Source organism: Squalius cephalus (genome assembly GCF_949319135.1).
Source record: "Squalius cephalus genome assembly, chromosome: 13".
NCBI classification, from domain to species: Eukaryota; Metazoa; Chordata; class Actinopteri; order Cypriniformes; family Leuciscidae; genus Squalius; species Squalius cephalus.
This window is the reverse complement of record NC_137134.1, coordinates 23118827-23134586: the sequence shown is the minus strand read 5'-3', so window position 1 is coordinate 23134586 and position 15760 is coordinate 23118827. Positions and strand designations below refer to the sequence as shown.

At 39.5% G+C, this 15760-nt stretch overlaps 1 protein-coding gene across 5 annotated transcripts in view; it reads right to left on the bottom strand.

The window, feature by feature from the left end:
- The window catches only part of adarb1a (adenosine deaminase RNA specific B1a), a 31319-nt gene that overhangs the window by 7867 nt on the left and 7692 nt on the right, over positions 1-15760 (bottom strand). For 2 of the 5 annotated variants that reach the window (XR_013823127.1, XM_079890033.1), the window contains exons 2-5: positions 11767-11811; positions 7198-7224; positions 4754-4822; positions 186-1169 (exon numbers count right to left, since the gene is read on the bottom strand). Coding sequence is in view for 3 of the 5 variants with exons in the window: in XM_079890033.1 (XP_079746159.1) it covers positions 186-1112 (927 nt within the window). In the remaining 2 variants the exon portion in view is untranslated. Of the gene's footprint in view, positions 1-185; positions 1170-4753; positions 4823-7197; positions 7225-10479; positions 10780-11766; positions 11812-15760 lie in introns of those variants that run through there. The other 3 variants (XR_013823128.1, XM_079890032.1, XM_079890031.1) reach the window with 2 other exon arrangements.

The following is a 15760-nucleotide window of genomic DNA, read 5'->3' as shown; positions in this document are numbered from 1 at the left end:
ATCGTAGTCTTAGCCCATTATATGAGGTAGTTTTGACAGGTCATTTTGACATTGTAACCATTTAACATTAAATGAAAAAGTTATTTCAGAAGAGTGTATTTAGCTGCTGTGTGTTGGTCATGTCAAAGGGGAAAGTACTGTAAATGACAACCCCTAATAAAAAAAACGGGGTACACAGTTCTCACCTGAGGCAGGTGTAGCTGAAGTCCCTCTCTGGGGATTGGCTGTCGAGATGGCGTCTGGTCCAGTTGCATGTTAAAGAGACCTGACAATGCCGCCTGGGCTGCCCTCGATTTCGCCAGTTTTTTATTCCGGCCGGAACCTTGGAACATCTGCGTATCCACGGTAACTGCCATTATGAAGTTCTTGGCATGGCTTTCACCGCTCTCAGCCACGAACTCGTACTTCAGTCCCGGCCGAAGCTCATTTAGGATCATCACAGCATTCTTGCCACTGCCTGTAGGGGGCGTTGTGAGTGCAGGGGGTAGTGGGAGAGGAGGATGTAACCTGTTGTTGCTTTTCAGAGTCACATAGAGAGGGTATTTGTTTAGAGAGCAGAGAGACCCATTGCTGCCGAGACTCAGGTAGAAGGGTTCATCAGGCTGTGCGGGCGTCTCAAAACCGTTAAAAAGCATGTCTGGGAAATCAGCTTGATCTGAGGTGAAGTCTGTGTTAACGGTCAGCGTGCGACCCATCGCGAGATGAGCTTCGGATGCATTGGGGAACTGAACAAATGAGCGCAACGCTTTTTCGGCTGCATTCAGTTTGGCTTTCTTCTTTGTTGGGCCGGAGCCCTCAAACAATTGTCCGTTAACTTCGACGGTCATAACGAACACGGGTGCATGTACCGGCCCCGTCTGCGACAGAAGTTTATACTGCAGTCCCGGTTTGATTTCATTCAGTTGCATGAGAGCATTTTTCGGCAAGACCGGCCCTTGCGGTTTCCTGCGCTTCTTGGGGCGGAATTTGGAGTGTCCGTGGCCTTTATTGCCCTCCTCCAGTGGGCGTTTCCTGCTCAATCCCCGAGCACTCCCATTGGCTACGTGAGGCCCCTCCCCCAGCGCTTCCTTGGAGGAGAGGTTGTCCAGGTTGCGGTTTTCTTTAACGTCCATGCTACACGAACCTGTGATGTCCAGAGAGAGTAACTTACAATGCCTTCGGTGCAGGACCTTGTAAATGTAAAATTTAGAGATTCTTTCATCTTTCTTTGTAACTGGATGGAAATGATACAATCGTAAAAGTCGATCTAAAAAATGTAACATCAAGACAATATTAATATGGTTTTAAAAATATTAATATTGCTTTTAGAAGCATTTTTAACTACAGATGGAGAGCTAATTACCTTGTTAATATGACAATAAATACATTTTAAGATCATACTTAAAGCACACTCTAGATATTTACACAATTTCCAACAGAAAATGTGATAAATATCTATATAATATGTCACAGGAAAGAAGCAAAACTACCAAAACAAGTAACATCAAACCAACCAGTTGCCAAAGCTGATGGAAATGAGGGTAAATTCTCATTTATAACATCCTGCAGTAAAAGCACAAGTTACTCCATTTGGTGCTCAGGAAAAATACATTTATAGGAGAGAAAACAGAGACAAGAAACTACTGAAATACACAGTGCTAACAGAAGGTCAGTATCAGATATCAGTTTAATCCAAATTGAAGCTCATTTGGGACAATCGTGTCATTTTTGCTGCCGAAGTGTCATTATGGTCTTCCCAAATTTCTGATTAGTGATGTGCATTCTGTGGTGATGCGAGCCTCAGATGCACTGGGAAACTGTAAAGAGTGCAAGCATTTTCCGCTGCATTTATCTTGGTGTTCTTCTGCGTTGGGCCTGTACCTCATCAAGTTGCGTCACAGAATGTTTAGGCCAGACCAAAACTTTCCAGGCTCTTGGAAAGTGGAGTGGACATGACTTTGGTTGTTCCTGGAATCTTTGGTGGAGGATGTACACAGGTAGCTACACAAACCTGTGATGTCCGGAGAGTGAGCAACTTCGGTGCAAGAACTTCAAAAGATTTATTCATGTCCCTGTAACTCGATTTAAATGTTGTTATCTTCTAAAAATCAATGGCAAACAACACTAACAATTATGCAGGTAAATGTTTTACATAATATTACACACTATTACATTAAACAGGTCATATCATGAAAAATCAAGTTCAATCTACTATTAAAGCATTTTTGCTCACTCTGCAACTATTAAATGCATGACCGCCCACGATTACATGTCAGTGTAAATTTAGTATTCAAAAACTTGACCTGTATGATGAGGAACCGCAAGCTACAAAAAAATATATATATAAATCGCAACCGGTTATCATGCGGACATGAGCAGAAACTTAAAACATCCTGCAGTACAATACTACTCAGGTTTAGACTGTTGAGATCAATCTAAGGAGTATCCCTTTCTCGCTACTATAAAGTCCCATTAGTGGACAAAAAGCTGTGTTTGCTGTGGCTCTGGCCACTCTCCACCAAAAGTTTGCACTTTAGTTTGATTGTTTAGGATTGTCACATCATTTTTGGCACTGTCTGGAGGACATCAGGCAGCGGCAGTGTATTTAGCAGCAGGTCAGGAAAGTCTACATGGCTTGAAGTAGCGTGTGGCAATGCCATGGAGAAGTGAGCCTCGGTTTCACTGGGAATCTGTAAAGTATGCAAGGCATTTTTGGCTGCATTTTTTTCTTCATGCTGTCCCTTCCTACAAACAGCTGTCCTTTAACTTCTACAGTCATGAAAACAGACTTCTACAGTCAGGCCCCATCTGAGACAACAGTTTGTACTTTGGTCCTCATCTCGTTCAGTTGCACAACGGCAAGTCTGGCTCTTGTGTTTACCTGTGCTTCTTGAGCATCATTGTCGAACAATCGTGGCCGTGGTTGTTTCTAGTCTAATCCTCATGGATCCCCAATGGCTTCTTTCATAATCTGTCCAGGTTGTGGTTTTCATCCATGCTAAACAAACCTATGATGTCCAGATAAAGTAACTCTGCCTTTTGATTCAGGAGCTTATCATGTCAAATCAGTGTCAGAAAGAGACTGACAGAGATCTACTGGAAGGGTTGAAGGTTGAGACGTACAGGAATCAATGGTCAATCTTGAGGTGCAATCCCATCTCCTTACCTTGAAGACCCTATTCATAAACCTTTGGATGAATCTTCAAACAAAACCGTTTAAACACAACCATTAACCCAAAATAATGCTTCAAAACTACACACAGGTATTCTGCTGGAGTGTGAGAGTTTATAATCCTCACCAGACTGAATCATCACACTCCAATTTCAGAGTTGTCAACAACCTTCACTTCACTTTTCCACTCCACTGCCTGTCTACAACTTGTCCTCCTGGGCATTCCTGACCATGTCCCCTACAGACTGTGAACTAGTGCACAGTACCCTCAAAGACAACAATCAAGTGGAAAATACGTAACAGGATCTCACTGATAGAGCGGAACACCAGCAGAAGAGAGCAGAATTCAAGGGCTGTCACTATTCGTGTACATCCGCTATTCGTGTACATCCGCTGTTCTGTACACCGATTACATTACTTGGCCTCCGACACTGTCACTTTGCTTTTTTATAAAAATAATAACCTTTTAGTTCAGTTGGACAATGGGCGCTACAATTTACGGACGCTTCAATGCTCCATTTAGCACAAGCTGCAGAGTCGCATCACAGTGCAGCAGGAGTCAGATTTCATTATCACGTGACAAGAGTAAGGAGAAATGACTGACAAGACGATGGCGGAGGATTTGGTACGCAACAGCAAAGACTTTGACAACAGATCCTGAGCGTCATTGGCTGTGCATAAACATGCGCATAAACTACGATGGAAACACATTTACCGAATAAATTCCTCGATGCGCATCAAAAAAGACGTGACTTTGCGATGGGACGGCAAAAGCGGACCGTTCTCGTTGCACAGCATCTGAAATGTCGTTTTGGTTGTTCTGAAATGCCTGAGCAAAGTCTGTCGTCAAAGTGGTTCAGTATAATTACCTCCCAGAACTGTCTTACACGACTGCGTTCCCAAACAGCAGGCATCCGCCTACGAAGGCAAGATAGCTTTATTGCGTTTCGTCTGTGCGCTCTGAGGCGGCAGTCATTTAGGGGAAATGCCAGGTTTACAGGAAATGGCGATTTTATTCTCTTCGGCTCACTGGATGGAAACGGTGCTTTATTCGCTAATGTATTATGCGATATTCCAATTTTGCGCACAAGTCAAATTCATAACTTTTAAATGAAACATGGCTATTGACAAATACCTTATTTTGTAAAATGTGCGGTCAGCACTGACGTTCCTACACGCGGAGTATTTGTGATTATCGTAATACCGTGTTGTCCCAGTTTTTCCCCAAATTATAAATTATAGCAATACTATTTATGACTGTTCACTATTTATTTCCCACATAGGCACCAATCTCAATGCACATGGAAAATTTGTGGTAACTGCCACAGCCATAACAAGAACTGATGAACGAAAAGATACCATGCTGAACGTAGAATTAGAGACAGGAATATCTAAATAGGTCTTGAGGATACTCCTTCCCATCTTCCACTTACAAACAAATGCAGTTTGTGCCAAAAATATTGGCGCCCTTTGCAACTCTTTTAATAACGCAAAATCTGAACATTGTTGAAACTGAAACATCTTTCCACATAAGAGAATTTATCCACATATGAATTTCCAGGTTGGAGGAGGAAGATAAGGAAAAAATGACAAAACACTCACTTATGTGTTTCTCCTCATCCACATCCAGATTGCAGAACTTCTGCTGGCCCCTGGGCCGCCCACTGGCTCCTATTACAGAGAATCGAAAGGAAGGACATTTAAAATTCATCTCTGATCATGATTTCTGCTTACTGAAGTCATCTGTTCCCACTTACACCCTCCGCCTGCTCCCTTAATGAGGCTAATTAACCAGCTTTAATGACGGGAGACAACTAATGTGCAGGTGCAATTATTGCCCAATTAAATGCTAACATTCCCCTAATGAATCAGGGAAAGAGACACTTTGAGAAAACAGTCACTTTTGGCACTCGAGCTGAGGCAAGAAACAAGTTCAGAAGAATTAGACGTCTGTTGGGGAGGAACAGTTCTCCGTTTATTGGATCTAATACTTGAACATGCTTTAAAAACCGAGGTCATACCGGTTAGGAGCAACATCAATGAGGAAAAAAAAGAATAGCAGAATATATTTTACAGTCACTTTTCTCTCATTCTCAAGCTTCGCCACACCTCTGTAGCAACATTTATGAAATCTTTTGAAACAAATATTGGCAGAAACAAAATAACCGAATCCAAAGGCAGGGAGATATGAAAGTGTCTGTGCGGATTGGCTTGAATGAGGATACGGCCATCAGTATGAGTCTTTGAAGGGGCTGAGTGAAGTGGATACAGTCGATAAGAGACTCTGTGATAAACAAGCCTGAGAAGCTCGATAAATCATGAAAGCTATTAAAGCGAGTGACGTGCAGGCACTTCAACAGAAGCTTTTTAAAGCCGATATACCGACACTCAAGACATAAACACCATTTTATTTCCTGTCATCTCAAGTTTTCAATCTTTCCGAAATGTCCCATTTGATGCCGGACTGAGCTGAGAAAACGTTTCAGGTGAACAAACACGAAATCAAAAGAGCTTCCTCTTAGGAAACATTATGCATGCAAGAACTGGAAAATAAGGTGTTGGTAGTTGTATAAAATCATATATTCTGAATGCGAAATCGGTCCACATTGCACTCTGAGATAAGTGCACCTGCTCGTTGATGGCGACCACCGATTGATGTTGACGACGGTAAAATGCCATAAAAGAAGGGTTAGCTGTGGCAAACCTCGTGGAAATGAAAGCCCGTGGAATAATAGGAAACATTTCTCACAGTGTGACGCCTGGCACATTAGCGGTGTCGCTGAATTAGCCGACATCACTCACCATTCAACATCTGTTTTAATCTTATAATTATCGTCTCTTTTACCACAATTTTTCTTCTCGCTTTCAGTCAAATTGGAGTCAAACTGTATGCAGTGATCTCTAAACTTGCTTGTGACTCTGAAACTGAACTTTCGACTTGAACTTGTAAACTTCATCACTCTTAAAGTTGAAAAAACAACAACACTTGGCTCTCTTAACAGAGCGTTTAAGATATCAGCTATTAGCGACAGGCATTACTGAGTTGAAATGGCATTGCAGACACTTTTAGCATGTTGGAAACTGCATTTGGTGCTTTAAAACAGCACGGGATGTTGCATTAAATGCCACTTGTTCAGCACCATGGAGAGCTGCGGGCTAAGAAAGATGAATTCAGTACCACGGAGAGCAGCCAGCTTTAAATGCACAGCGGGTCTTTCTGAGTGAAGGGTTAGATGTACGATCATAAGACGCAGCCTGAACGCGAGCAATACCTCAGCTCTACGACCCTCCAGCTCATCAGGAAACACTATGGGAGTGAGAGAGACCAAAGGGAGAGCTGAAGAAATGCAGATAGGGATAGAAAGAGAGATCTGGACAGAGAAAGGTGTGCGTGTTGGGAGTGTGAACAGACTTTCACTCTGTTCCTGTGCAGATAGAGAAAGACACTTGGCCTGATTCTCTCCAAGTGTCAGCAAAAGTAAAGAAACAAACTTTCAGAGTCAGCCTATAAGGTATTACGGTCCACAACTAATATGATTTGTCTTGGATTAAAGGTAAAGCCAAGCATTACAAAACAGAAATGCTAACTCCTTCAAATCAGTTGTCTATTATTCTGCACCAAACATTGCTTTGTTTCGGCTCAACCAATGGTGTGAGTTTGGGGTGTGGCTATATGTTTGGCTGACCAATGGCAGAGAGGTACAATGTTAAGTAAACCTGTTTAAAAATATCATGGGTTTTCCGTTTGGTGACACTAGTGAGGCAGAAATTACATCGGGTGAAAAACGTTTCCTTGAGTGGAAACTTGAATTCAACCCTACAAGTTATTTTACGATTTCCTAGGTCACTGAAAAAAACTGAACATATGAAGTCTCAGAAAGCGGTCTTTAGAAATGTGTTGTGTTTAAAGTGCTGCTTTATGGCCAGAGCTTCTTTAAACAATAAAGTGCATCAAATTGAACATGCAATATTTGACAGATTAGTTAAATAAAAAATGCATGAAAATTTTACATGTATTTTTAATAGACACACTATATTTTCCCTACCATCATTCATTGTCTTGCTGATGATCCCTGTGGAAGCAAAAATAATTATATTAGTGACAGATCAACACGAGTTACTACATAATACATAATATATTCACAAATTAAAACATTAATATATATATATATATATATATATATATATATATATATATATATATATATATATAATTCAACAACATTACTGATAAAGCAGCAAAAAATTATGCATCCAATATAATGTCATTGCTGAGCTTTGCAAATGTGTCATAGCCTCTTTAAACTTGGAGTTTACAATGATAACTGCAAGTCATCAAATAAAGCTTGCCATCTTTTAGACAATTCGCATCTGCCAGTATTGCCATGTCTTCACCACATGACCAGTAAAATTTTTATGACAGCATTCGTTTAGTGCCGACTCCATAGGGACTCGACGGGCAGCAGCAGGGCTGTGTGTCAATTCGTAAAGCTAATCAAGCTATTTCATAATTTAACGCACATGTACTGAGACATACACGCCAACAATGAGATAGAAAGAGAGCTAGGAAAATGGAGTCAGACACACTGAGACAATGAGTTTGTGAGTTTGGGGTGGCAGTTGCATTTTTCCGAGTTTACAATGTATAATATCTAATAAAATTCACTGTTACATTCACTCAAAAAGGAAAATAAATTCTTTCAGTCACCCTCATGTCATTTTATGTCATTTTATCTCATCATCTCCATACAAGTCAATGGGGTCCACTGTGATGTTGTTTTGGACCCCATTGACTTCCATTATATGGACAAAAACACTTGAAACATTGTTCAAAATATCTTCTTTTGTGTTCTACAAAAGAAAGCAAGTCATACCGGTTTGGAATGCCATGAGGGCGATTATACAACATAACTTTTTTATGTTTGGGTAAACTAGGAGCAAACCTCTAAAAAAAAAAAAAAAGAAGTGAAAAGCCACCACTATCCTCAATGCATGAAGGAGTGTCTAAAGGAGCAAACACAGGTGCCACTGATGTTACAGATGAGAACAGGTGGGATAGATAACACACTTTATCAGCAAAGCTCCAGAACAGACCACATGCCACGGAGAGGGATTTATCGCAAAGTCCATCAGAAGAGAAAAGGGGGAGAGAGGGTGAAAGTGAGAGGAGGAGACAGGTGGACTGGACACGGTCTCGGTTTCGGCTGGTCAAACCTGAACCGCTTGAGCTAATGTTGAATTTATTCCCCCCTCCAGTAGATTAAACTCACAGTCCGTCCCCCAGGACTTCACTCCACTACACTTGGTCTAGAGGAAATGGGTTTTTTTATCTCCATGTTTGAGCATGAGAGACGATGGCACAGGGTGTAGAAACGCATAAGTAACCATGTTTATCTAATTTGCTGTGCCCCATTTCTGTTAAAATTTTATATTTTCAACCAGGCATCCAAAAGCGAATAACTTCCCGTGTGTGTGTGTGTGTATTTTCACCCAGCCGATGGCAGAATGTCTGCAATCCTTGCTTTAGGATTAGGATAGAGAGCAGTCAACCGATTGTCCAAAAAAAAAAAAAGATTGTAAGCAGTATTTTCCAAAGAAATCAAGACCATCTTCTTCAAAACCATTTCAGTAGAAATTATAAATTCGCCAAAATAAATAATAAAGTAATAAAATATATATATATGTATAGCATTTTTTTGTTGCTGCTAACGTTTTTGCATTTCTTTATACAATAAATGTGATCGGGTCAATTCGTTTAGTAAAAATCATCATTACACTTTATCCATTCAATTTGCCTTTAGAACCGGAAGACTTGAAAAATGTGAAATTCCCATAATCTGAAAACAGGGTTCTGAGGGTTATAAATGCAATAAGAATAAACATTTCCACATTCTTTCTCCCTCAAAACTACTAAAAGAATCATCGTTAAGGTATCTAAATCGTTCAAACGAATCAAACCATGCCATTACTTGTGATTCCCGTCCCTGCTTAATATCATTTCAGCTGCGAAATCATTTGCTTAACCACCAAAGAAGTCATTGCCGTAAAGGGGAACAAAGGCAAGATCATATCAAAAGGCAAAGTTAGTTTCATACTTAAACAACTGCTTATTAATATCTCAGGAAGGACGTCGGTCCATCAAAGCATCACATATCTGCGGAAGTGAATTAAAAGGTTATCTTTTATCTTAATTCTAACTCAATTGCTCATCTTTGGACTCGCGGCTGCACTGGACTGGATTGGCGGCGTAACCATGGTGAGAGATTAGCAGCGTGAAGTGGCCGTTCTAATGAGACGGATTAAACTTCACACATGAGGAGCTGTCTGAATTGAACCTGCTATCTTCCGCCTTCAGCACCGACACGACAGTCACAAGAAGAGGGAGAGAGAGAGAGAGAGAGAAACAGTACATGAGCTTTTACCAACCTCGTCTAAGGGCAAGACGCAGGGGAAAATAACGGATGACAGCTAAAACACACCAGGTAGAAATAATGCAAGTACTAGTCTGAGACTTGCTATTGTAACTAACAGTTATTTGAACTTCTTCAAACATCTTTTGTCCATTGAATTTCCAGGGCTTTTCCATTAATACATTACTGGATTTTTAAAAAGTCATTTTATATTCACCAAAATAAAAATAGACTAAACTTAGACTAAATAAAAAGATTAAACTTAAAAACATTTTATAAAATGTAAAGGTATTTATTATTTATTAAAAATTTACTAGTGGCTTGAATATTTATATTAATTTAATAGAAATTTAATTGATTTAAAAATAAATAAATAATAATTTTCATGGCAGTTGGAATCACATTTAACTTTTATTTGCGTTATTGATGCCGATAAAATGTACTGAAAATAATAAACAACAATTTGTGGTACAAACAGAAATCAAGTATACTCAACTCAAAATAAATATGTTCGCTGCACAACAACTTTTTATTATCAAGAGAAAAACTATTTAGAATTATATTATTTTTCCAGCCTCGCAAATCACAATTTTAAACATTTAAAAAGTGATTTAAAAACTTTCCTTGTCCCTGAACCTTGTTTAACTACTATCGACATTAACAAATCGCAAATAAAAGCGACGCAAACAATACTAATGGACAATTTCCGCAAACAAAAATCTACACATCACAAAATAAACAGTCATTTAAAGGATTATTTATTTATATGTAGTTGAAACAAATACATCTAGCAAAACAAAATAAAATAACAAGTGCCAAATGTTTACAGTAAACATTTACGAATGTTTACATTTCAGAACTTAGATCCAGAGCGGCTCAAAGTGATTTAGCCTTTATGTGGAAAAACAAACAGTTTACCTTTGCGTTCGGATCGTTTTTTGCGTCTTCTCTTGAACCTCCTGCGAACGAGGCAGTAATACGCGCCCATGCTTTGAGAGCAGCTCTGACACTGAGCCATAGGGAATCACAGGATCTCTGTCTCTCTGGAGTGAGGGGTGAGACGGAGGGAACGAGAGGGAGGAGGAGAGCAGGAGTGATGCTCTGTTGAGAGGGAGGGCTGACGGGACTGTTATAGGGCTGATGGTGGGATGTACCTGCTGTGAACTCTACTAGTCACTCCCTCATGTCACTGTCAGTTCAGCTTTTTTCCTTAGTCAGAAGCTTACAGAACACCATTTACCTTCAACAGAAGTACTTGTTATTTGACGATTTTTAGTATTAATAGTCATATTTTTCAATAAGATTTTTTTAAAAAGTATGATTCATTTTTAAAAGAAATATATTTAATTACATTTTACTAAAATTTAAATAATTATAATAATTTATTTATTATTTACATTTAATGTTAATTAAGACGGTTTACTATAATAACATATAATAATATTTTATTGAATATAGTATTGATTAATTTTATTATACAATTAATGAAAAATAGTATTGAATTTATTTGTCATTAAATAAAATAAAACAATGTGTTCTTTTTTTAGACCATTATTTAATAAACCTTCAGTAAATATCTTTAATTTCACCAAGTTGGGGTGATTATAAAAATAAATAATAAAATTTAAAATGACATTTTTCATTAAAATTAAATAAATCTAAATTAAATATACTTTTTACATAAATAAATAATACATTTATTTATTTATAAATTAATTAATTAATTTTAAATGCATGGAAAAGTTATTGTATTTAATCAATTTCATTAAAATTAATGAAAAAATATAAGGTTTCTTTGTAACCATGAATATTCTTTGATATTAATTTGGATTTGTGTGTAAAAAAAACTCAGAAAAGCGGTCTTATACTAAATGCTGAAGGTTCTTGCAAATACAGTCAAATAATTCAGTCTCTGATGTGTATATGTACACAAAGAGAAGGAAAAAACCGATACACATTTTAAGGCAGAACGAGAGTAAAAGGTGATGTTGGAATACCTACAAACTCAGTGCGATTAGCAACCCTCTGCCTCCCTCTGGTGGACATTCACTAAAACGCGCCACAGTTGATAACTGACATGCATCCACAAACAGAATTACCTCCACTCAACTCACCAACAAATGCAAAGTATAGAAACCAGGTAATCAGAGCAGCAGATTACTGTATATTTTTGCATATGAAGTTGTATAAACACATGAAACCCACCTGTACGTTGCCCTCCTTTTCTGTACAAGCCTTACAGTGTTAAACCTGTAACAAAAGCACAGAGGTATCAGCATTTTGACGGTACAGCATTTTGATCATTACAGTTGATGGTAGCCATTGACTTCCATATTAGAAAAAAAAAACTATGGAAGTCAATGGCTACCGTCAACTGTCTGGTTACTGACATTCTTCAAAATATCTTCTTTTGTGTTCAACAGAAGAAAGACACTCATACAGGTTTTGAACAACTTGAGGGTGAGTAAATGATGACAGAACTTTCATTTTTGGACGAACTATCACTTTAAGACGTGGTTTGAATGTGTTGAAATCTTAAACGCACTAGCTAAATGCTGCCAGAAGACGGCGCTGTAACCTCAGTGTAAACACAGGGTGAACTTCCTGCGTCCTCAAACTGATGTCTAATCAATTAGAACATTTAGAGAGCTGTGATGCACACTTTTTAAGGAAACAGCGAGGGGACCAATCACAGAACGGGGAGGGAGCAGCAAGACGATGACGATGTCTCGGATAAACTCTGTGGTTTTTTCGATAAAAACATGTCTGTAGAGTGTCCATATATACCTTCTATCCTCATGTTTGTCTTGCACAAACGGCAATAGTCGCTGAACGCCATCGTGTACACAAATCTCTGACCCATCGTCTTCTTCCTCGTCGAATTTCTGTCGCTCTACATACGTCATCTGGTATAATTGAAACGATTGGCTATGAGCTACGTACAGGCGCATTTGATAGACATTCGTAGCGCCCAATAAACGGCTCTGGGCATTCGTAAATCACGCCTCAAATACGAGAAAATGAACATGTGGTTCCCAGACCACGTCTCAATGAGACGAGGTCTGACGTTAGCCAGGCTAGATAGTTCACCCAAAAATGAAAATTCTGTCATTAATTCCTCACCCTCATGTTTCCCTCACTTTTGTTAATCTTCGGAACACAAATGAAGATATTTTTTGATGAAATTGGAGAGCTTTCTCCCCCTCCATTGACAGCTACGCAACTACCACTTTGATGCTTCAAAAAGTTCATAAAAATAGTGACGTGAAGTATGTTTTTTGGGGCGTTGGGCCGTCGGTGAAAGAGGGAACTCTGATTGGCTGTTCAGCTTAGTGAACGAGTCAGTGCACGAGAATAAAAGCAAAACAGCGAGCAAAGAAGTCAAAACGATACAGATAGAAGGCTGTTCTAATGTTACGTCATCTTACCTGAGCGTTCCTTGGCGAATATTTCAATATTCACATGAGCGGAGTGGAATAAAGAAAGTGTTTAGCAGGATTGATATTCAAAACGGTAAGCACGCACTGCTTTGTTTACGGTTTGTGTATCTGCAACCTGTTTCCCATTTTGAATGACAAATATATCTGCAGAAATGGACAGTTGTATCATTTACACGCAGGCACAGAACGCGCATGCTAGCTGACAGTCGGCTGTAGTTCTCTCGTGTGTGTGCAAAAAAAACGTGAGGCAACAACACAGTCGGCTTTCATCAGCGCTAGTTCTTTGGCGTCGGTTTGGTGTGTCCCTACCTTTAGGAGTAGTGAGTAGTAAACACACTGCAAACCATGTATACGCACACCCGGAACCTGGGGACTGATTGGGGGTTAGGGGTTAGACTTTCTAACCATTAGGCCACAACAGTCCCACTATAGAGATAAAGAGATACTGCCCAACTAAAGAGATCGTAAAACTAATCCATATGAATTGAGCGGTTTAGTCCAAATTTTCTGAAGTGACTAATATGATGAACTGATTGAATTTAGGCCTTGATCAACGAACACAAACAGAAGCTCAACCAAACCTGCTTGTGAGTGTAATGGACGTAGGCCAGTAAGAGCTGAGCGTGTTAACCTCACTCCACTGGCCTCGAGGGGCGCGCTAGTGGCTGCGGTCTTTAGCGTCCTTGGTATGAATCCCAAGTAGGACCAGTTACATGGGAACAAACCTAATTGGTTCTTGCTGAAGCACAAACATGATACGTAACACAAGAATGAACCTCATTGGTTCTTGCTGAAGCTCAAACGTGCTGCGTAACACGAGAATGAACCTCATTGGTTCTTGCTGAAGCTCAAACGTGCTGCGTAACACAAGAATGAACCTCATTGGTTCTTGCTGAAGCTCAAACGTGCTGCGTAACACAAGAATGAACCTCATTGGTTCTTGCTGAAGCTCAAACGTGCTGCGTAACACAAGAATGAACCTCATTGGTTCTTGCTGAAGCTCAAACGTGCTGCGTAACACGAAAATGAACCTCATTGGTTCTTGCTGAAGCTCAAACGTGCTGCGTAACACAAGAATGAACCTCATTGGTTCTTGCGGAAGCTCAAACGTGCTGCGTAACACGAGAATGAACCTCATTGGTTCTTGCTGAAGCTCAAACGTGCTGCGTAACACGAAAATGAACCTCATTGGTTCTTGCTGAAGCTCAAACGTGCTGCGTAACACGAAAATGAACCTCATTGGTTCTTGCTGAAGCTCAAACGTGCTGCGTAACACAAGAATGAACCTCATTGCTTCTTGCTGAAGCTTAAACGTGCTGCGTAACACGAGAATGAACCTCATTGCTTCTTGCTGAAGCTTAAACGTGCTGCGTAACACGAGAATGAACCTCATTGCTTCTTGCTGAAGCTTAAACGTGCTGCGTAACACGAGAATGAACCTCATTGGTTCTTGCTGAAGCTCAAACGTGCTGCGTAACACGAGAATGAACCTCATTGCTTCTTGCTGAAGCTTAAACGTGCTGCGTAACACGAGAATGAACCTCATTGGTTCTTACTGAAGCTCAAACGTGCTGCGTAACACAAGAATGAACCTCATTGGTTCTTGCTGAAGCTCAAACGTGCTGCGTAACACAAGAATGAACCTCATTGGTTCTTGCTGAAGCTTAAACGTGCTGCGTAACACGAGAATGAACCTCATTGGTTCTTGCTGAAGCTCAAACGTGCTGCGTAACACAAGAATGAACCTCATTGGTTCTTGCTGAAGCTCAAACGTGCTGCGTAACACAAGAATGAACCTCATTGGTTCTTGCTGAAGCTCAAACGTGCTGCGTAACACAAGAATGAACCTCATTGGTTCTCACAAGTGAACATGCTTGAGCTTCCGTTTAACACAACTGATGTATGAGTTGATGAATTTGTATATGTGAATAAAAGCCTAAATTTAATATGTTCATCATATTAAGCGATTGTCTCTTCATAAAATTTGGACTAGACCGCTCAATTAAAACGGTTTATTTTTTTATCTCTTTATGAACTTTTTGAAGCATCAAAGTGTCAGTTGCATAGGGGACAGAAAGATCTCAATTTCATCAAAAAGATCTTTATTTGTGTTCTGAAGGAACGACATGAGGGTAAGTAATGACAGAATTTTGAACTATCCCTTTAAGTTATTAAACTTAAATTTAACGCTAATTTACCTTCAAAAACGCACAGATTTAATTGTCAAGTTATTTTAAATATATATCAGCATCAAATATGTAGGTGAAAAAAAAAGTTTGAAAAAGAAGAATTGTAGGCCTAATTTGAGAAATTTGGGTTTGGGTTCATCGTGACATGAGTTAGATCAGAGGAGAAGAAAACCTCAAAAGACTTTCAGTTATGATTGGCTGTCATGACCTTGCGTAAGCGTGTTAGGTCTAAAATAAGAGACATCCAGTTTCACATCATGTACTGGATGTTAGTATGTGCATTTTGTGTTGTGCTTCACTGTGCTGAAAGGGAACAGGAAGTCCTAGAACCGTCTCTTTCATTCAGACTAGAGGATCTGTATATGGACCAGACGTTAAACGATAGCTGAAGCAATGCTGACGTAGAAAAAAAAGACAAATGAGTTACTAAAACTAATCAGACAAAAGTTGTGATCGCTTACAGCTGAAAAAATCTGATTGAACAATCCAGGAAGTGCTACCAAACATATTTGATATATTCTTAAAGAAAGAGTTTCTCACTGACCTCTGAGACACGGTAAAAACTCACAC